This window comes from Capra hircus, chromosome 3 (genome assembly GCF_001704415.2).
Source record: "Capra hircus breed San Clemente chromosome 3, ASM170441v1, whole genome shotgun sequence".
In the NCBI taxonomy this organism is placed as follows: Eukaryota; Metazoa; Chordata; class Mammalia; order Artiodactyla; family Bovidae; genus Capra; species Capra hircus.
Genome location: NC_030810.1, coordinates 37,229,415 through 37,252,796, shown reverse-complemented (window position 1 = coordinate 37,252,796; position 23,382 = coordinate 37,229,415). Strand labels below are relative to the sequence as shown.

General features: G+C 40.1%; 1 protein-coding gene across 3 annotated transcripts in view; it reads right to left on the bottom strand.

The window, feature by feature from the left end:
• The window catches only part of PATJ (PATJ, crumbs cell polarity complex component), a 386,097-nt gene that overhangs the window by 33,937 nt on the left and 328,778 nt on the right, over positions 1 to 23,382 (bottom strand). For all 3 annotated transcript variants that reach the window (XM_018044918.1, XM_018044920.1, XM_018044927.1), the window contains exons 35-42: positions 21,033 to 21,116; positions 15,337 to 15,530; positions 11,638 to 11,785; positions 10,407 to 10,493; positions 6,959 to 7,073; positions 6,178 to 6,215; positions 2,740 to 2,862; positions 1,896 to 2,000 (exon numbers count right to left, since the gene is read on the bottom strand). In XM_018044918.1, coding sequence (XP_017900407.1) covers positions 1,896 to 2,000; positions 2,740 to 2,862; positions 6,178 to 6,215; positions 6,959 to 7,073; positions 10,407 to 10,493; positions 11,638 to 11,785; positions 15,337 to 15,530; positions 21,033 to 21,116 — 894 coding nt within the window. The remainder of the gene's footprint in view (positions 1 to 1,895; positions 2,001 to 2,739; positions 2,863 to 6,177; positions 6,216 to 6,958; positions 7,074 to 10,406; positions 10,494 to 11,637; positions 11,786 to 15,336; positions 15,531 to 21,032; positions 21,117 to 23,382) is intronic.

Genomic DNA, 23,382 nt, shown 5'->3' with positions numbered 1-23,382 from the left:
TAATGAAAATAATCACCTACTGACAAGTCAGCTGTGCTAATGTATGGCTGGTACCACTCCATGCACACTGTTTCAATTAAAGTGAATATGACTATGCAACTGAAAGGCGTCCGACACAAGATGTAAGAATCTCCCGAGTTCTGTCTCTAAAGCTTTTGGCAGCACATATGCCCCATACCCATGCCCATACACATACAGAGTTGTGTAGATCACAAGTGTCAAAATCCCAAAGGATTCTATTAAGTTTTTAACAGCACCTGTTAGACAATAACACCACCATCTAATGTGATTAACGCAAGAGAACATTTTGAAACCAAAAGTGATTTTCTTAAAATGAAGAAATAGGAAAAATAAAGAGCCCCTTCAGAAGTATGTAAATAGTGGCAATTTGGCTGAATGGAGCATTAAATTCTGCATAGGGAGACCATGAGCTCATTCCCACTGAAGGTACTTTACATAGTGAATGTCATACTTTTCACATTGTGTCACATTCTTTGTGAAGAAGATGGAGCTAAAGAAATTACACTGGAAAATAAAAATGTCAGTTACACTAGATTCCACTAGGGGAAACACTTTCCCCACTCCCTCCCCCGACCCCAACCCCCTCTGGTACATAGGTGTCCTTTGGAACAACTTCCTGGTAAAATCCTATGTAACTAATGGGGCACAGCTCTGCGACTGGAGTTGCACTTGCATGGCCTCTAGGGGTCAGCATAACTCGGAGGAATGGCAAGAGCTGGAAACAAGAAAAAGCCAGGATTGGCAGGCTCTGAGGAGGACGGGGTGGAAGGCGAAATGACAGGTAACCCCTGAGGATGAGGACATGAGGAAGCCGTCTCCATGACTCGACACCCAGTTCACTCTGTTTCCATTTGTGTTCAACAGAAACCTGGGGACCCAGATCTTGAATAATACGTTGCCTATCACATAAACTCCCTGGAAACCCCTGGCAGTATTTTACAATTCCCTTCCTATGTGTTGAAAGCCACCGACTTTTGTTAAATGTCTGTTTGGGCACTTTCGACTTAGACCTCTGAGATGGTGAGACTTAAGCACCATAAATTGTTCCTCCCCAAAGTAATGCTTTTCAATTCGAACTTATTATTTAAAGACTAGAATGATTAGAGGGGGTGGCTAGCCCTTTCTCTGAGATACTAAATGGTGGGTTTTATTCTTTTTACCTATAGACCATTTAATATTACCCCTGCAGGAGGATGGTGTTTATAATCATAGATTTTGGGGGGAGCTCAGTAATGAAACTGGCTGCCAGTACGCTGCTCTAGCTCACTGCATGACATCAATCTCAGAGATATTCAAAGTGCTGAAAGAGAAGGAGGGGTGACTAAGAGCACACCTTGTTTTTACTTCCTGGTATATTTCCTTGTGCCTCTGGAGAATACTCTTGGGGACCACAGCTGAAATATGATTGTTTGCCTTAGTCGGTGACTACTATGCAGTATTTAGCAGTGCTGGCAATCATTTATGCTACAGAATAAAAGCATGGTTACCTTTCCTGTCCTTTAAAGGACTGGAAGAAACAGCACTTGGGCAGTTCAGACGCAGTTTTGGGGTATAAGAAAAGAAATCATTTCCTATTCCATGCAAACTCTGATTTACAAAAGAACACCAGAAGCTAAAAGCCTTGTTGATTTATCATGTGAAGCAAAGAGTAATTTTTCTCCCCTTGTTATGCTTTCATATAATCATGCTCACTGCCTGTATGGGTGGCATTAAAGAATTTCTGAATAAAAATAATAATTTCTTGCTTTCAACCTTCATAATTCACATCAGCAAGCACCCTGCTGGGCGGTGATGCCTCCTGCCAGTGACGCTCAATCGTTTTTGCTCGCCACTTATCTGCCTCTCCCAGCTGCGTGTTCCATTGATCGGAATACCTGCAGGATAATGCGCCCGTAGGCGTTCTTCAGCAGATTAACCACGTCTGCGTGAGACAGCCCATCCAAAGGTTGCCCATTAATGCTGACAATCCGATCTCCAACCTGGAAGTACAAAAGTGGGAGAAAAATCACTATCATTAAGAAAAATTAAATTTGAGAAGAATGCTTAAAATTCTTTGTAAGTCATATTTCCCATTTGTGGCTATTGTGAAGATTCTGTGTTTCTACTGTGTATGCATGCTCCAGAAGCATGAGGAATTTTTATGGCTTTCTCCCAAATACACACCAATCAGAGAAACAAGAAGGGGGTCAGATTTGATTATTAAAAGGCCCGGCAGGCCACTTTTGTACCTGGGTAATGGTGGTGTTGCATACATCCATTTACTAGTAATAGTGGGGTGCACAAATTACCTGTTCAATGAAGCTCTAATGAAGCCAAATATTTTCTGCTTTATTTTTTTCTACCTAAATTAAGATTAAGGCATGATGGGGGGAAAAATCATAAGAATGTTGATGCTTTCGGTGGAAGGAAGATTCTAAGGTCAAATCTTTCTCAGGTGAAAATCAATTTCAGGTGGAATGTGGTATTAAAAATGATATGGGAAGCTCTGCAAATGAGCTGCAATTTCATCTTTCACTGAGAAGCTTTGATATAAACAATAATATTTTTATATGCTTAGGGACATAATGAATTTCAGGTACAAACTGTCTCCAATGCATTTTGCCCACAGTGCGGGTCTCCGATGGCTGCTGGAATTCTAGTTCACACCACTGCCCCTGGCATCCTCTCCCACCCCACCCCATCACATGATTCGAGCACTCCCCCACCCGCTCTGTTTACTTTAAGCTTCTGTGTCCGTGCAGCCACACCGCTGGCCTGAATCATGGCAATAAATATTGGGATATCTCCTAAGGGACTTCCTTTTCCTCCAGCAATGCTGATTCCAAGGGCATCACTGGGCTCCTAAGAAAAAAAGAAGAAAAACAATGCTTATATGTTTAACAAAGAGTCACAACCTGATGGTCCCCAGAGAGTTGCTGAACAAAATTCCTCTGTGACACAGGAGGTTAGGTGAGCATAGAAATTAACTTCAGTGCTTTTGAAGTCAGAAAGACCAGTGTTTCAGCTCTTTATTAACTGAAGTACTTAATTAGCTGGGACAAAGGGATGGGGGCACGGTGTCCTAGGAAGTTCCTTAACCTCTTAGAGCTTCCATCTCTTCATAAAGTGGGAAGAAAACCATTTACCTCAGTGTTGATCTGAAGATTAAATGAGGTGATATAGTGCAGTCCTGGACCACAGAGAAAGCTCAATAAAATGCAACAGTAGGAGTAAAAAATTTAAAGAAAGAAAAAAGCAAACGCTATGCTACTGCTGTTTAGTGGCCAATTTTGATGCAGACTTGGCAAGTATATCCTCATATGGTGTTTATGATTAAATTACCGCACGTATCATGCTCTTCTGGGTGTGAACAAACACACTTGGCTCTGAAGCAGCTGCAGGACCGAGTTAGAACAAAGGATCTTCAAGGACGCCCGCTGTAGTGACTACAGTTCGGAGAGAGAAGTAACGTGGCTGAAAATGTTCCCTAAGATTATTAGGTGAGACCGTTTAGCTCACTCTGACCCTGCTGAAGAGACCCTGGCCTTTGTCCAGGTTTCTCTTACATGTATATCACAGGGTTAATATTTTTAAAATCACTAAAAGAACAAATGGTAAGCTCCAGTTTCAATGTGGTGGCATACATACCCTAAAGCATCTTGCTCCTACTGATTAAAATGAAGACCTTTTGCCAAAACTTAGAGAACAACTACCTGAGGCTTCTGAAAAGTAAAGAAACTCAAATTGTGGTGGAGAGCTAAAATTTGGAGGAACAATAGCAGAGGGTGTATTTTCTAGTTGTTTTCCGTACAGCTTTGACCTGAAGTTAAGGGGCTATAAAATTGGCTGTTGTTGTATTCAGTTACTCAGTCGTGTCCAACTCTCTGCAGGCCCATAGACTGCAGCCTGCCAGGCTCATCTGTCCATGGAATTTTCCAGACAAGAATACTGGAGTGGGCTGCCACTTCCTCCTCCAGGGGATCTTCCCGATCCAGGGATCGAACCCACATCTCTTGTATCTCCTGCATTGGCAGGTGGGTTCTTTACCTCTAGTGTCACTTGGGAAGCCCCCATAAAGTTGGTGAAAATTGTTAAAACTTTGAAGTTAACTCATCTTTCTGGTCGGGGGAAACAGGAAAAGGAGACTCGATGGCTGGAGAATGAAGGAAGAAAACTAGAGTAGAAAGAGTCAGAGAGAGGGGTCCTGGGAACCCACGGAATTCTGAAGCTCAACTCTAAGCCACACTCATAAGGGACAGCCCCACACTCAGGAACTGAACTGAGATTTGAACCACCACTCACCAAAGGTACTATAACTTGCAATATGAGCCTAACTGGGTGGATACCTGCTAAAACATGAACAACATTCTTCAGGGTCTATATAGCATAACATTCAGCAGGGTTGGAAAAACCCCAAGTTACTTGACATGCAAAGAACCAGGGAAATGTGACGAATTTTCTTAAGTTCTTTCAAATATGTAGGACAGTTTAAAGCCAAGATGATACCATTGTCTGGCAGGGCTCTCAAATTATGCAGCTGTGAACATATGATAACAAGGACATACATGTTAGGGGAGTGGTTTGGGAAAAAGGACCTACAGGGTTGCAAGGCTTCTGTAGTTTTACCTGATCACTTAAAAATATACATAGGTCAGTGTGCTTCAATTTTACCTCGGTAAAGTTGGGAAAAGGAAAAAGAAAAGAAGGATCAAAAAGCCATACAAGAAAAAACTTCAAAACCCTGTTTTCCAAAGTTTGTGCCCAGCTTCTATATGCATCTGAATGCATCAATAATAAAGCCCCACATGCAAATGGCAAGATGGGTTACATTGTAAAGTTTCTGCTCTGACTATATGTAGAAAAACAGGGTGGGTAGGAACTGGCCTTTTTATAAAAGCCTGTAAAAAAACAAGCAGCTGAAATGACTAAGAAAACAGAAAATGATATGCTATAAATCTTGGAATGAGAAATTTATGGAATAATTTGGTTATGTTCAAATTCATTATGATGTTTCTTTAATTTATCCATAATTATGCACATATTGGTACATTTTTACTTCCCCATCCAAGGAACATTTGAGTTGCTACTCTGCTGGAAAGATACTTGGAATAATCAGGCAGATTTAGTCAAAGTTGTAGCCAATGATAAAGGATTCCACTTCCTGGACATTCATGATGAACTAGGTACTCTGCTAAGTACACTGTGCATGACCTTATTAATCCAAACAACAAGATTTACCTTGAGAGGTGTTATAAGCCCAATCTACAGATGAGCAAATTGAGCTTAAGTAACTCGCCGAAGGTCATAGAGCTAATAAATGGTAAAGTGTCTTTAAACATAACTCTAATTGAGTCCAGAGAACCCAGTTAAGCTGGATATCACTTTACTGCAGCTGAACTATGAATACAACAAAGTCATAATTTTTCTCATTACTCTTGAATCCCAAATTTAATAATAATCATGAGCAAAATAAAAGTGCTTTCTAACACTCTGCATATCACGCAGGAGTCTGAAAATTAGGATTTGATGACTTTATGAACTGAAATGCATCCTACACAGTCTTCTCTGGAGAGCAATTTAGCATTATGTATAAAAGCCTTTAAAAAACAAGTGTGGATTTTGACCCAACAATTTCATTTCTAAGAAATAAGCCTAAAGCAAACATCCATGATATGAGCCAAAAAGAAAATACAAAGACACCTTTTGCTATAAAAGATGGCAAAAGTTGAGAAATATGCTACTGGTTTAATAAGAGGACATTGGCTAAGAAAAATTACAGCACACTTATGATGGAATACTATGTTAACTGACAAAAATCATGCCATATGCTGTCAAAAAATACTGACTTGCATGACTAAGAGTCCATGCTGTAAAGTAAAAAAGGCAAGCTACAACAGTACATCTAATTGATACCATTTTTTTGTTTGTTTTTATAAAACTTAAACATACAAAATGAAGTGGATGGGATGCACCAAAAAATTCACAGTGGTCATGAATGTGCTTTGCTTTCTTTTTCTAAGTATGTCTGTGTTACACAGACCATATATTTACTTCAGTAACTTAAAAGAGCACACTAACAATCCAATACATTGTATTGAGGGGAAGATGTACATATTATGCAAATCCAAAACAAATCAGAAAAACAAACAAACAAACAAACAAAAATCATTGACTTACCCTGATTATCTCAACAGTCCTTGGTCCCACATCTGTGTCTATAAAGAAGCAACAAATTAACTTTTTAAAAGTAAGAGATAACATATCTAGGATATAATATTGTCCCATGAAAATAGCATCATTTTCTAGGTCTTTAAGGAGAGAATAGTGAGGCAAGAAGGCATTATACCCTTTCTCAAAATTCTAACTGGCGACCATCTATCAGGGGCTAAGTCCTCTCTTTTTAACAAGTCCTTCTGCTTGAGATAGATGTGGCTGCAATCACTTGGTCTGACAAAAGCTGATGGACTATAGCAGCGGTTGCCTGGAATATGGCGAGTAAATGGCTTGGAGGGTGAGCCATTTGTGTACCACAGCACATTTTTCTGCCTTAATCAAAGATAACTTTACCCAAGGAAAGACTTAAAAACCCCCTTTCCTGCCCCACCCATGATGCGATATGCACTCTGACCTTCCTTGAGTGACCCATAATCTTTAAATTTTCTCTTTGGAAATGGTTTTACTTTATGAAGTACCTTAGATCTCTGCTTTTCTCCTTTCAATGTGTAAAGTTAAGGCACATTTCAAACACAGATCTCTATGGCTTTCCTTCCTTTATAACAGGGCTTTCAGAAAGTTTGGGGCTCATGTGGCCGTGTGCAAAGGTTTAAAAACATTTTTGCTATACACCTGAAACTAACACAACATTGCAAATCAACTATACTCCAGTAATTTTTTTTTAAATTTTTATAAAAAATTGGGTAACAGGATGGTTTTGCTGATGGTGTGTCTGAAGCAATACCTGAATTTCGGGGGGAAGGATCTGAAGCTCGTTTTGTGCCAACCAGGTTTTGCAGGCTGGTGATGACAGGAGCCAGGGCAGGATGGAAGCTGCTTTGTGTGCTATGCTGACTCCCCTGGAAAGGAAACTCAGTGGTCAGTTTTAGAAATCCATACTTATTATTACTGTTTTACTTGCTGAAGTAACCATAGCCATGTAATAGCAAATTCTGTGGAGGCCAAAAAAGAAAACAAAAAGGAAAACTCACACTCCCTCTCTCATCACCCTGAATAACCCCATTTAACATTTGCTCCACTACTTTCTCCATTATATGTGCTTTTATATGTGGTTTCAATCATCAAGGTAGAAAGCATGCAGTAATTCCAGCTTTTTGTGCCCCACATGAAATCAGAAACATTTTCCTAGTGTGTTAGACAGTGTTTACGTATGATCAGTTAATGACACTAAGTGTCAGTGGGGGGTAGAGTTAACATTTATTTTCTTATTACTCAAATACATGAGCTATTTTGGTAAAACAAGCTCTGGGAACTGGTGATGGACAGGGAAGCCTGGCATGCTGCAGTCCATGAAGTCATAAGAGTCGGACATGAGTGAGCAACTGAACTGAAAATCTAGATTAACAGGAACTTGATTATATAGAATGCCCAACTGTAAGAAAAAGCAGCAAATATCAAGGGAATATGTTATTTTAGGAATATTAAATTTTTTTTTTCTCAAAGATTTTCCCGGAGTTGGTAATAATTCAGCTCAATCTGCTATACCTCCATTGTGCTAAGTCACTTCAGTTGTGTCTGACTCTTTGTGACCCTGTGGACCATAGCCCATCAGGCTCCGCTGTCCATGGATTCTCCAGGTAAGAATACTGAAGTGGGTTGCCATTTCCTCCTCCAGGGGATCCTCCTGATCTAGGAATTGAACCCAAGTCTCTTATGTCTCCAGCACTGGCAGGCAGATTCTTTACCACTAGGGCCACCTTCATTACTGTCCTTTTAAATAAAGCTAATGTTTATTTAAATAAATTTAGATAATCTATAGTCATGTTTGGCTGGGGCTATTTAATGAAAATCATATGCACAGTGAAGGATCTTCCCAATGCACACAACAATGGCATGAATAAAGAACTTTTGTCTATCAAATTCTCAAGGTTATGCCTTAATTGCCTCAAAATTTTAAAGTAAATCTAAGACTACAATTATCACCTGACAAATTATAATTTGATCCATTTCCTTAGTATGATGCAAGTTAATATTTTAACGTTCCTTAAATCTGAAACATTTAAAATTTATAGAAAAGTTGAATGATACAGTAGACATACCACCTAGATTCCAAAATCAATACTTTACTATATTTTCTTTGTTAGGGGAAATGTTTGGGAATAGGTTCCTCTTTTTCTCCATCTGGGTCATGTGCTGGTCTTCAGCTCATGAAGATGCAGGACACTTCCTTTTCAAAGCCTGCTACTGGCTTCCTTCCCATTAGCTACGTATCAGTATAGACGCATTTCATGTGGGTCTTACTTTTAAGGATAAAGTAAGGATAGAATATATTTGCTGTTTTTCTTAACATTGAATTAAACTTCTATCCTCTTAAATGAAAATTCTGTGTAAAGAGGTTAGAGAAAAGTATTTGGTACTTTGTCCCAGGTTTCCAAAATATGACAGCTCACATTTACCTATCAGATAAATGGTAATGGTGGGCTTTTGACATTTAATGGTAGAGTCTCTAAATTTGTTATCTTTGTATTTCACCTGAGTATGAACTTTATTAATCTCCTGGATGCATATATATAATCTTCAAGGACAGAAGTCCAGTTCTACCCACCACCCCACCTGTCAGTTCAAACTCTTTTTAAAACACCAGAGCTCCTTGTACCCCTTCGCACTTCTGCCTATGCCACATTCTGTCTGGGAGGCCTTCTCGTTCTCTTCAGTTTATCAAACTCCTTTTCTTCCGTGTCACCTTCATGTACTCTACAGGAAGAAAAATTTCATCTCCAGTGTTGTCTATCCTACATTGCAACCCCTATGTACAACGGGGCTTTGATGAAATCACTTAAGTTGAATCTTCCATTAAGGAAGAAGCCAAGACAACTAGTAGCTTCCCCAATGGCTCAACTAGTAAAGAATTTGCCTGCAATGCAGGAGATGAAGGAGACATTGTTCAGCTCTTGGGTTGGGAAGATCCCCTGGAGGAGGAAATTGCAACCCACTCCAGTATTGCCTGGAGAATCCCATGGACAGAGGCACCTGGTGGGCTACAGTCCATGGGGTTGCAAACAGTTGGACACAACAGAGCGATTGAGCCCACGCCCCCAAGAGAACTATTTTGAATCTCAAGTTCCCACTTTTGATACAAGTCTGATCAGAATTTTCACCATTTATTGATGTCTAGAAGCCTACTGCACCACTCTTTTCATATACATGATATTTGCTGCCCATTACATAAGCCAGAAATGCAAATGCAACAACAAAAAGCCCAAAAAACTTAACGATGTTTACTCGGTTTGCTTGCCCTAAAAATTAACTAAGACAAGCCAAATAACCTGTGATTCTATCTGAACAATGGTATTTTTCTTCACTCATTTCCTAACATAAATGAGGCAAAAGGGGCAGCTAATAGGATTCCAGAAGCACCTGTGGGCTAACCATAAAATCAGAATGCCTTCCAAACAAAGGCCTTGGAGAGGTTTTAAGTCTAAGGAAATGAGGAAGGAGACCAAAAGTCATCATGCTTTTGACCTCAAAACAAAGGCCCATCTAATAACCCACACAAAGGGGATTAGGGGGTCACGTGTACATTTCTATAGTTTAATTATATATGAAATAAGACTTGACATATAGTCTACCATCTTGATTTTGTCAGACATCACAGTGAAAAAAAAATACAGTGAAATATACTTTGTTAGAAAAAAAAAGTGGCATTTACATCAGCATTGCAAATAAACATGAGATGTTTGCTAACCCACAAAATATCACCCACTAAGGCCTCCCTTCTACAGGAGAAACCCCCATACTTTGCTCTCCCAGGAATATACCATTAACTGCCCTCAGCATGTGTGAGTGGCTATTCACAAGTTAACTTTATAGCAATATTTAATTGAATGAATAGAACAATGCTGTGCTAATGAGGGTCAAATTGCCACCAGATGTTGTTTTTTTAAATAAACACAGCTGTGTACATGCAATGCCTAGGCAATATAGAATAGTGGGAGAGAAAAGTGGTTCTAAGAAAATATTTGCAGGCAATAAAGGAGAGAAAAATATAGGGCTTAATGAGTTTCCATCCCACCTTTCATTTTTTATTTCAAACACATTAAAGTACACCAAACTTAGTGTCATGGATATGCTATATATTACATATTATTTCCAAACGATCATTTATGAAATGGGAAAATTTCTCCCAATTGGGACAGGTGAGTGAGTGAGTCTAACAGGAAGCCATCAGCAACCTGACTGTTCTGTGATATCTTCCTCGAGGAGGTCCAGGAACCAGCTCGGAGTCTTCCAATCTCTAGCTGCACAAGTCCCTGCGCACACTGGGGAAGACAAGAAAAGAACAGGTGAGAAACAGTAGCACCTGTGTCCTAAATTATTATGGTAGTGCCTCCACTAATCTCTGCAGCCAAGAACATAAATGGCTTGGCCATTTATGGCCTGATGAAGGCCACAGGTAGAAAGGAAATTCAGTTATCAAAAAAAATCACGTAAGGTCACAAAAATTTATCAACTCAACGCTACTCATCTCACGATTTCCTGACTTCTTCAAACATGTTGAAAAGATTATATTTCAATTCACCTCCTTTCTCTTTCTTTTTCCTTCTGATGAAAGCATTTGTGAACAGTGAAATGATGAAGAAAAAGCGGTGAAAAAGAGGATGGGAAAAAATCAAACACAGAGATAATGATGGGTAATCTGATAGAAGCCCTCTCTTGAGTAATGACTGATAGTTAACTATTTTAGAAAATCAGGATTTTAAAAGAAACAGAATTCATTTATTTTGTAAAAGCTCCTACAACAACTATTATATGTGAAGCAGAATAAGATACACCTGGTGAGAGCTGAATGGCCATTTACAAGGATTTTTATTCACCAGTTTCTTCCAAGGCAGGTAGAGTCCATGCGGCAGAAACAGTCAGTTGGAAGGGAATCTTGAGCCCCAGTCACTCTACAGCCTCAGTGAGAAACAGCTTGACAGACAGAAAAACTCCTCAAGCACAGTGCTGGTATCTGGGCATGCCACTCTACTTTGTCAGGACTTCATTGTGAGACGGAGGATTTGGTCTTCAGCATCTTTAATATTCTTTCAAGCAATAAAAGCTGAATTTGATGAATTCATGATAATATAGCCCAAGAGGAAAAAGGATACATTTTGTGACTCCAGGAGAACCTATCCCATCAAATGATTTTAGAGGACAACTGCAGGTACTTGGAATTCTCAAAAGTATGAAAAACTAGCTTAAATCCCCAAACAAGGTTCCCTTCAATCCTGTTAGTCAAAACGATAGCTTTCTTTAGGAGCTGTACCTAATTGGTCAAAATAATCAGAGATTAGGTCTCTAGTAAAAAACTAGCATCAATGCATTTTGTAAAATTCGACACTTTTATAAAAAAGCTAAATTAGAACCACTCCCATTGGACTTGAGTTATACCAGCCAGGCAGAAATCAGCTACGGACTCACCTTGAGGATAGTAGCCACCGTCTCCTGAGAAGCACTTCTCATGTCCTCCCCATTCACAGATAAGATTTGATCTCCCTGAATTAATCTCCCATCAAGGTCTGCGGCTCCACCTTTCACGATGTCAGAAATAAACACTCCACTTCCATTTCTGTGAATACCATAAAGCAGAATAATGGCACAACCCAATATTTCTATGCTAAACCTGAGATTACAGATATTCTTCCCAAATGATAGGCCTCACAGTGCTCACCCTTTAAATAGCTTATATATATTTATGTTGCCTATTGTATTACTCACTTTCACTGGCCCAAGGGCATAATTTCTGCAAGAGGATAACTTTAGTGAAATGAAATGGAAATTCACTTTAAAAAACAGCTAAGTACTGTTAGACACATTATTTCTTTAGCAATTAGTTCAATTATTATCCTCTCATCTGTTTCTAGTTTCTTTCTCACTCTTCCTCTCTTTTCCTGCCTTTATTACTTTAAGGTTTTAATTATATTTATTTGATGAATAAATAAGTATATGTCTCAAAATTCAAGAGGTCAAAAAGGGGTGACCTTGAAAATTTTCCCTCTCGTCTCTGTTCCCTGTCCCCAATCAGCTACCCAATCCCCTTCTCAGAAATAACCAGTGTTTCACATTTCTTTATTATCTCCATGAGGCATTCTGTGTGCATGTGTGTGCTCAGTCACTCAGCTGTGTTCAACTCTCTGTGACCCCATTGACTACAGCCCACCAGGCTCCTCTGTCCATGGCATTTCCCAGGTAAGAATACTGGAAGGGGCTGTCATTTTCTCCTCCAGGGGATCTTCCTGAACACAGGGATTGAACCCATGTCTCCTGCATTGGAATATGGATTCTTTACCACTGAGCCATATGGGAAGACCAATGTTCTGTAGATACATTAGCAATGCACGTGTGTATAGTACATATGTGTGTAAATGGATATAAAAGAACATATAGTCTTTTTTTTTTCCCTCCAGCTTTGTTTCTTTTAACTTTCTTTCACTTAACACACTTTGGCAATTGGTCTTTATTACCACTTGGAGCTTACCCAGTGTTTTGAGGAACTATTACTATTCATTCAGTTCAGTTCAGTTTAGTTCAGTCGCTCAGTCGTGTCCGACTCTTTGCGACCCCATGAATCGCAGCACGCCAGGCCTCCCTGTCCATCACCAACTCCTGCAGTTCACTAAGACTCATGTCCATCAAGTCCGTGATGCCATTCAGCCATCTCATCCTCTGTCATCCCCTTCTCCTCCTGACCCCAATCCCTCCCAGCATCAGAGTCTTTTCCAATGAGTCAACTCTTCGCATGAGGTGGCCAAAGTACTGGAGTTTCAGCTTCAGCATCACTTCTTCCAAAGAAATCCCAGGGCTGATCTCCTTCAGAATGTACTGGTTCGATCTCCTTGCAGTCCAAGGGACTCTCAAGAGTCTTCTCCAACACCACAGTTCAAAAGCATCAATTCTTCGGTGCTCAGCTTTCTTCACAGTCCAACTTTCACATCCATACATGACTACTGGAAAAACCATAGCCTTGACTAGATGGACCTTTGTTGCCAATGTAACGTCTCTGCTTTTGAATATGCTATCTAGGTTGGTCATAACTTTTCTTCAAAGGAGTAAGCGTCTTTTAATTTCATGGCTGCAATCACCATCTGCAGTGATTTTGGAGCCCCCCAAAATAAAGTCTGACACTGTTTCCACTGTTTCCCCATCTATTCCCCATGAAGTGATGGGACCAGATGCCATGATCTTCATTTTCTGAATGTTGAGCTTTAAGCCAACTTTTTCCCTCTCCTCTTTCACTTTCATTAAGAGGCTTTTTAGTTCCTCTTCACTTTCTGCCATAAGGGTAGTGTCATCTGCATATCTGAGGTTATTGATATTTCTCCTGGCAATCTTGATTCCACCTTGTGCTTCTTGCAGCCCAGCATTTCTCATGATGTACTCTGCATATAAGTTAAATAAGCAGGGTGACAATATACAGCCTTGACGTACTCCTTTTCCTATTTGGAACCAGTCTGTCGTTCTATGTCCAGTTCTAACTATTGCTTCCTGACCTGCATTCATTTATTAGTAAACTGTTGATAGAAAATAGGTTATTTACTTCTCTAGCTTCTGTAAGCAATGTGCAGTGAATAACGTATCTACAAGCCTGTATTAAGGGTAAATTCCTAGTTGTGGAATTGCTAGGCAAAGAATTTTGAGAGCTTATACATCTGATCTTCTACAATAAAACCTTTTGTTCTAAGAATGTAAATGTTCCTTACAAACTCAATCTAAAGTGCTAATGTTGTATGAAGATTATTTCATCAATCCACTATGAGACAATAAATAAAAAACCATTACTCTAAAAGGACTCTCTCCAGGGACATGTATGATCACAACAAGAAAGCAAGCTTCAACATGGGCTCTGTCAGTTATTCTGCACCCATAGGTGTCCTGAGTATGCTTACAAATATGAGTCTCAGCTCTTTTGTTTTGTAATACATTTCCAAAGTGATGGTTTTATGGTGCTGAAATAAAATATAAGATCATGAGTACATAGTACATGGCACAAAACCAATGCTCAAAAATGGTAGCTAATATCCTAATAATAGACCAGACCATTTGGAATAAAGCACTAGGCTAGTCAACAGAGGTCAGTGGGGGTACATGACACAATATATAAAACCAACTTCGAATCTTCCTAAGAATATGGTTGATACCATTTAAGGCTATATTGGGGCATCACATGAAAATCCTGAGCCCTGTTGGGATAAATACACACTAGATATCTAAAGTCAGTAAACTGTGGAAGCTGGAACTACAGTTTCAAGATCTTACTGATTTCTCTAGTCTACTAATACTGTTCTGAAATAATTACTGCAATTCCTATCACATGGGTAAGGAGCATAGATTTCAAAAGAGTAGCCTGGTCACCAGGATCTACCTATATTTTTGGTGCAAGCTATTATTTGCAGGATATCTTTCTTAATAGAAGACTTTTGTCATGAAGAATCAATGTCTCTTGACCATGTCAACTCAGCTAGTTTCAGTAACTCCTCAACTGGTTTAACAGAGTATGAAATTAACATGGCACTCCATGGAAGAGCAATTTTCCTAACCCAACACTGTATATGTAAATCTCTTTCTTGATACCAGCTATTTCTTAGGTATGGTTGCTTTAATCAACCCCTGCCAGCCTTAGATCTAAGTGACTCCAAGTAAAAAGAACCTTGTTGACTCTGTTTTTACTCTTTAAGAGGAAAAACGTCGGAACAGTCTGGGTTGATTTGGGTTAGCTCAGAGGGTAAAGTGTCTGCCTGCAATGCGGGAGACCTGGGTTCAATCCCTGGGTCGGGAAGATCCCGTGGAGAAGGAAATGGCAACACGCTCCAGTACTCTTGCGGAGAATCCCATGGACAGAGGAGCCTGGTAGGCTGCAGTCCATGGGGTTGCAAAAAGTCGAACACGATTGAGTGACTTCACTTCAGTTCACTTCACTTTATCTTTATATGACATGTTTTTTGGCTAAGGTCTTGCTTAGTAACATGACCTATCTCATTCAAATAGTCATAAAAATGTTAATTTTAGAAATCACATCATTAGTTTATACATGGCTTTCTCTTTCAGTCTTTATCGGCTTTCGTCCCTAGAACTCTGAAGGAACAAGGCTGATCAATCCTGACTCTGACACCACTTCCTTACCGTTTTCCAACGATGCTCAAGCCCAGTCCTCGACCAGCCTTCTTCTGTAGATCCACGGGGAAGATCTCCAAGTTCTCCTCATCCCGGTAGTGCGCTTCATCTCTGTACACCACCAGTCGCACCTTCTGGGGGGTCTGCCTCAGAGCTGTGATGGCTTCCTCATGGCTGGCACTCCGCAGGTCAATCCCATTAACCTAGAACAACAGGCATCTGAGACGGGGATGCAATGGCAGAGACCTCTCTGCCTTCAGCAGCTCCTTGACCCAATCGGTAAGAAGCCTCCAGAAATTTCCAGCCAGTCCCAAAGCACACAGGGAGTGCCCACTAGCAGTCATAGCTGCTTCAAGTACAATGGACGTGGCCCTTACACTCCCCTGCCCAAGTAACTACAGAGGGTAGGTTAGTCACATGATAATGCAATTTTAGGTAGCTGTGAACTTTACTATGGACTCAACACGAGACAGCAGGGACTACTTGGCTCATTCAATTGAGGTCAAAGGGGAAATAAATATTAGTATTTGATCAGCATTTTTTGGATTCAGTTTGCTAATTGAATTTGACATCCTCACTCTTAATTTCTAACATCATGACTACTTCAGAACAGGCCAGGAGGAAATGAGGGGCTGGTATTTCTGACATGGTCAAATACTTTCTGAAGTCCACTGATTTGAATCTGGATCTAAGTGAGTATAGACAGGGCCATGCATTAGACAGCAAATATACTGGAAACAGCACTGAGTGGAACTGAGGCCTTGCTTCCAGTCGGTCATGTGAATCTGGGCAAGTTATGTAACCTCTGTGAAGCTCCGTTTCCCTTGTCTGTTCAATGGAAAGCATAGCCAACTTATTTTTCACTTAACAAATGGTTGTGTTGTTGTTGTTTAGTTGCTAAGTTGTGTCCAACTCTTTAGCGGCCCCATGGACTGTTCTGTTCATGGGGCTGAACAGAACACCAGGCTCTTCTGTCCATGGGATTTTCCAGGCAAGAATACTGGAGTGGGTTGCCATTTCCTTTCCCAGAAGATCTTCCTGATCCAGAGATTGAAATTAAATTAGCCCTTTATGAGCATTTACACGAACTCTCTGATACTATTACCATTTTACAGATGAGGAAACTGAGGCATGCAGAGGTTAAGTGACTTGAGCAAAGTTACACAGCTAGGACATGGAGGGGCCATAATATGAAACCAGACTATCTTTCCAGTCATAGTCTCTATACCATGCTGCCTCATCTCACTCTTAGACTTTCCCCAGCCACAGAGAAAGTCTAGTATGGATGTTGCTAAGTCAATTTGACACATGGGCCAAATTGATAGACATAGTAACCCAGACTCAGAAGAAGGGAGTCGCAGGTCCCCTCTTCAAGGTCATAGTTAGGAAAAGAGCCTAACCAAGGAAAGGATAGGCCCAGGCCATGGGCCAGTTTCTCTCAAAATGTTGGTCTCAGTCTGTGTGGCTTGGGCATGTCCCATCTATCTCTGGACCGCCGTTCCTTCCTCTATACAATGAGGGGCTGGGCTAAGGCTTTTCCACTCCTAAAATTCCAAAGACTCACTATTTGTGCTTAAAGAGTGAGTACATAGATGGGAGAAAAGAGGAATGAGCCCTTCCTGGAGAAAGTGACTTTTGAGTGATTATTTAAAGTTGATGCTGTGAGTCAAGAAAATATTTAAAGGCCTAATTTTCAAGCTGCTTTTTCTTTTCTGGTATATCTTGGTGGGTTTGTGAATCACTTAGATTAACAACACCCAGAATAATAATAGTTAAGCGTAGGTTTTAGGTATAGATGGAATTTGCTTTGAGTGCTGATTTCAACTTACTATATGAAACCTTAAAGAGATAACTCAAGTCTGCCTTCCATGAATTAGAGGAGAAAATAACAACAATCATTATAGTATCTATATACTTTGTTGTGAGGATTGAATGAAATAAACCCTGTAGTACGTTTGGCACAGGACTTGGCACGTGGTTGATAGAAAATAGAAACATATTTTACAAGGAGCTGAAGTAACTACAGTCAGGGCTGGTGCTCAGTGACAGTATTCGCTATTATTTGAGGGCCATGATCACACTTCCTTTGTTTACGAGGTAAACCCACAGACAAAGGGGAAAACAATGTCTGCAGAAAATGTGGTCTGAGCTGATTATTTTCCTGTATTCCAATAGATGGCACACAAGACCACTTCTGCTACTCAACTGAAAAATAGTTACCTCCATGGATTGAAGGTGAATTCTCTAAGCCTCTAAAATACCCTTTGAAAGGCCTTAACAATTATGCTTTTAATTAAAAGCACTGTCATTAAACTCTAATATTACAAAAGCAATTCACTCTGAATACCAGCATCAAGATGTCTGTTCAAATTCAAGTGATCTGTTGCAAGTTCAAAGTTTTCATTTTCTCATCTGTGAATCGAGTTGTTGCTGTTTAGTTGCTCAGTCCGGTCTGACTCTCTGTGATGTCATGGACTGTACCCCGCCAGGCTCCTCAATCCTTGGGATTTCCCAGGCAAGAATGCTGGAGTGGAATCCCATGAACACTAGAGTGGGTTGCCATTTCCTTCTCCAGGAGATCTTCCTGATCCAGGAATCAAACTCATGTCTCCTGCATTGGCTGGCAAATTCTTTACCACTGAGACACCACTAAATGCACCAATAATTGTAAGAGAAACATTGCTGAGTGGTTAGAATATGGTGCAGTGATGTATTAAGTGCCTTACATAAGCCCCAGATGCATTATTTAGAATATTGATTGTAAAGGATGAGGAGTGGAAACAGCAGGGCTTCTTGTTTGAGAAGGATTATAGGAAGCCCCAGTTGTCAATGGGGGTCTATCATGTCCCTGGGGGAGGAAAGGCATGTGGGGAAATGGGTGAGTTGCTGCTTTAGAAGGAAAGAATAACCAAACTAGGGCAGCAGCTCCTCATTATTTTATTCCACAGGGAAAACCAGGTATTAGCTCTCTATTCTTTCTTCCCCTACTTGCACAAAAATAGAAGAGGATAATGGGAATAGAGGAAGGGTAAGAGGAGGGACTGACCCTCAAAAAAAGAACCAGAAAGAAAACAGCCCATGTTAATCATAGAATCATAAATCTTGCCAGGCTATTATTTCACTATTTATTTGTAAGCAAAATCTGGCTTATCCTAATTTAACATAAAACAATAGTATAAAACCATGGAAGGCCAACTGAACTATCAGGGGTTGAGCTACCAGTTGGTAAAGAATCTGGCTGCAATGCAGGAGACCCTGGTTCGATTCCTAGGTTCGGAAGATCCCCTGGAGAAGGGAAAGGCTACCCACTCCAGTATTCTTGGGCTTCCGTTATGGCTCAGCTGGTATAAATCGCCCACAATGCGGGAGACCTGGGTTTGATCCTAGGGTTGGGAAGATCCCCTGGAGAAGGGAAAGGCTACCCACTCCAGTATTCTGGCCTGGAGAATTCCATGGACTGCATAGTCTATGCTGTTGCAAAGAGTCGGACACGACTGAGCAACTTTCACTTTCGCTTTTCATGAAGGCCAGGCTGCACCATGCAGAGAACTCTCAAGAGCAGAAAGGCCATTGTTCAGAAATGTATTACCAAAGTTTGCCTGTCTTCTTCTTGAGGCAACCTCCAGACCCCAGGCTGATTAGGCCTCATTATGGCTCCATATACAGCAACCACAATTAGAACAAGCTCAAATGTGGAGTCTACAGCTACTTAAGAAGGAAATGTGTTCCTGACCAAACTGAGAGGTACATTTCTTAGCTAAACACACAATATGCTTTTGTGACAAGATCCTGCCTGGTGTAAGAGAAGAGCCTGTCTGGCTATCTTAAATGAGAAGTGTAGACCATCCATCCACGCTGGGTAATATAATTCGGCCAGATGCCAGGAAATGGTTTAGTTGACCTTTCAAATTCTCCTTGCACTTAAAACACATTTGCTTTCTTCATGCTACTCTGTCCTGAGTGTTCACTTGTACATGAATATATTTTATGAAAGAGAATGGCTACAGCTGAGGGTCTATTCAAAACAAGTAGATAAATTAAAAATTTTTTCTTTTCTTGAGGTATAACTCACATACATACATATTTAAAATGTACATATTTAAAATATACAATTTATACCGTGAATTTATACCTGTGTAACCACTGCCACAATAAAGCAATGCACATATTAGATTTAACTCCACATGACTATTACAGAAAAATTTGTGGGCTTACAAATCATGTTAAGTATCAAGGCCTGTATGTATCCGTACTCTTTTGAATATTCAGTCTATTCCTCTATAAAGCCAACTATGATAGTACCAGTTAATTAGAAAATCTACAGAGGGGGGGAAAAAAAAACTCTCAAAACTCCTGACCACCAAAAAATGGTGCTATATGCTAAAGCAGTCACGCCAATTCCCAAAGAGGCTACATTTATTTTTCTAACCTCATACACTTGCACCTTAATGAATGCACTGGGAATATGTCCTAATCCAATGATGAAGCACAGTAAAGGCCTGCAGAGAAACCCTATAACTTGCCCTGAATTTAATATGCAGTCGGCCTGGTCTCTCTTTTAACTCCTTCTTGCCTGTGTTTTCTACCCTTAATTATATCTCTGGTTTCATCTTGGGAGGCAGACTTGAACCACCAAGGGGAAAAATAAAATTCTATGATGTCATTCATAATGTGCTATATTAAAGTTGCAAAGCAAAAATGCACATATCCACCATAAAGTGTTAACTATTCAATTAAATTCATCCAATGAAAGAAAGAAATGTTGCCTAAAAGTTTCACACCATTGAAAAAGCTCTTTAGTTTCACCTACCAGAATGCCTGGCATTAACTTTCCATTCATCCATTCCCTAGTTTAGACATTGCCAGCCTCAGCTCTTTTTAAAAGGCTTTAACACCTTTGCTAAATGAGAGTCCTTTAAAAAGAGGCAAGTTAAGCATTTCAATTTTTAATAAGTACCATATACCACCTAAAGGGAGAGGATTCTACATTTTCATCAGCTAGGAAACAAAGGTGCCAGGGCAGGGACCTCCATTTGATGCAAATACTTACTAGGAATAAGAAAATTATATTAATATTTAAAGCTGCAATAAAGTTTTTTAAAATACTAGATGTGCATGTTTATGTGTACAGCTATATGTATATGTTTTTAGAAGGGAATTTAGTAAGGTATAGTAGGGAAGCAAAAAAAAAAATCAAATTGTGAAGTTATAGTTTCATCTGGTTATAGAATGTTTAGTTGTACTTTCCCCTTTAATTAAAAAAAAAAGTTTTCACAGACAGATTTAGATTGATAACGTGTCATGATTCTACTGAGTTATTTGACAGACATCAAAAAAAAGAAACAAAGAATAAAGTATATGTTTTGTCACACTGAGAAAGAGATAAGTGAGGATATAATTGAGTAGGGGCGCCCTAGGTGTCTCGGTGGTAAAGAATCTGCCTGTCAGTACAGGAGACATGGCTTCAATCCCTGAGTCGGGAAGATCCTCTGGAGAAGGAAATGGCAACTTGCCTGGGAAATCCTATGGACAGAGGAGCCTGGTGGGCTACAGTCCATGGGGTCACAAAGGAGTCAAAAACAACTTGGTGACTACAACAAAATAATTAAGTAGAAGACTGTGAATTGGTACACAGACTGTGGATCAAGGTCACTAAATTAGGACCCATTACTTGCTGGTATAAACCAGAATGCATAATCACATACCTCTAATATCTGGTCACCAGCCCAAAGCCTTCCATCTCGGGCTGCTGCCCCTTCTTCATAGACTTCATGTATAACTATAGCATCCTATAAAAAAACAAATGCTTATTAATTTTTAACAACCAGAAATGTTTCCTTAAGCCAACAATGAAACTATAGGCAGCAACTCATAATTTGCTATTTGCTAATAAAGCCATTTTTATTCGACTTAAACAAAATACACATTTATGGTATATTCAGAGGTATAATTAATTTTTCCTAAGTTTATTATTTCATTCTTTTAGGACTGGTTTTGCCTAACATTTCAAGTTAAACTTCCCCCATGTGCTTTACTGTCAACTCTGCACTGCTGCTGCTGTGTATAAACTTGACGTGAACTATGTGTCATTCTTATTTACATTTTATGGTATATTTTGAAACATGGTTTCAGGTATTTATTAGTATTCAAGGATTTGACATAAATGTGTGGCCTGATGAAGGGGGTCTGTCTGGCCTCATTACTTGGGCAGTGAAAGACAAGAACTTAGTGGAATGAACTAGCCCTGGAGGGCAGAGCATGGGGTAGGGGGAAGGGCATTCACAGATCTATGTGTAAAATAGATGTGGGCTCAAATCCTGACTCTTGGGCATTGTGAAATCTTGGGCAAATTAACTCCTGAACTCAAGATTCTGAGCCACAGAATCAGGACAATTAGTTAAGATAGGTAAGGCTTGGTTGAGGAAAGTGTCTCATGGTTAATGAATGAAAAATTTTTTTTCTTTGAATTAATAACCTTAAATTTTTTATCATCATAAATATAACATATGCAAAATACCAATATAAAGGACTCAAGCAAAACTACAGGGTGTGGTGAACTAGAAAGGGACTGCCTTCTGCACCTGGCCCTCAGTCCAGCTCCTCAGAAACAACCACCATCAACTATCTCAGTTTCCTAAGGATCCTTCCAGATGAATTTGTACCTATGTATCATATTCTAGGCTGGAAAATCCCATGGACAGAGGAGCCTGGTGGGCTACAGTCCATAGGCCTCGCTAAGAGTCAGACATGACTGAGCTGATTGAGCACCCAATCATATATATGTTTTGGTAAGACTATTTAAAAAATAGTCAACTGCTATGTTCATACAGTTTTTCCCCCTCTCCCCCATCATATTGATCAAGAAGTCAAGATTTGAAATTCCTTGCCTTGGGGATTTTTGTGGTGTTTCAGTTTCTGAAAACTGAATATACCAGAAGTCACTAGTTCTTTCCACTGCTTATAAAACTGCAATGAAGGGCACTGAAAAGACGATGGCAAAGCAGGTGCTAGGTGTGCTGGCAGACCGCTGCAAGAGGGAAAGCACTGTCTTGTGCGTACTTCTCTGGGTGCCTTTGTTTTGTTGGGGGTACAGTTTTTTACAATGCTTTACAATTTCTGCTGTTCAACAAAGTAAATCAGCTGTGTGTATACACATATTCCCTCCCTCTGGGGTCTCCTTCCCCGCCATCCCACCCATCTAGGTCACCACAGAGCATGAAGCTGAACCCCCTGCACTATACAGCAGGTGCCTACCAGCCATCTGTTTTGCATATGGTAGTGTATGCATGCTAATGCTACTCTCCCAAGTTACCCCACCCCCTCTTCCCACCCCCATGCCCACATGCCCATTCTCTATGTCTACATCTCTATTCCTGCCATATGAATAGGTTCATCTGAAAGAGACGGGCATACCAGACCACCTGACCTGCCTCCTGAGAACCCTGTATGCAGGTCAGCAAGCAACAGATAGAACTGGACATGGAACAAAAGACTGGTTCCAAATAGGAAAAGGAGTACGTCAAGGCTGTATATTGTCACCCTGCTTATTTAACTTATATGTAGAATACATCATGAGAAATGCTGGGCTGGAAGAAGCACAAGCTGGAATCAAGATTGCCTGGAGAAATATCAATAACCTCAGATAGGGAGATGATACCACCCTTACGGCAGAAAGTGAAGAACTAAAGAGCCTGTTGATGAAAGTGAAAGTGGAGAGTGAAAAAGTTGGCTTAAAACTCAACATTCAGAAGACGAAGATCATGGCATCCAGTCCCATCACTTCATGGGAAATAGATGGGGAAACAGTGGAAACAGTGTCAGACTTTATTTTTCTGGGCTCCAAAATCACTGCAGATGGTGACTGCAGCCATGAATTTAAAAGACACTTACTCCTTGGAAGGAAAGTTATGACCAGCCTAGACAGCATATTCAAAAGCAGAGACATTACTTTGTCAACAAAGATCCATCTAGTCAAAGGTATGGTTTTTCCAGTGGTCATGTGTGGATGTGAGAGTTGGACTGTGAAGAAAGCTGAGCCCCGAAGAATTGATGCTT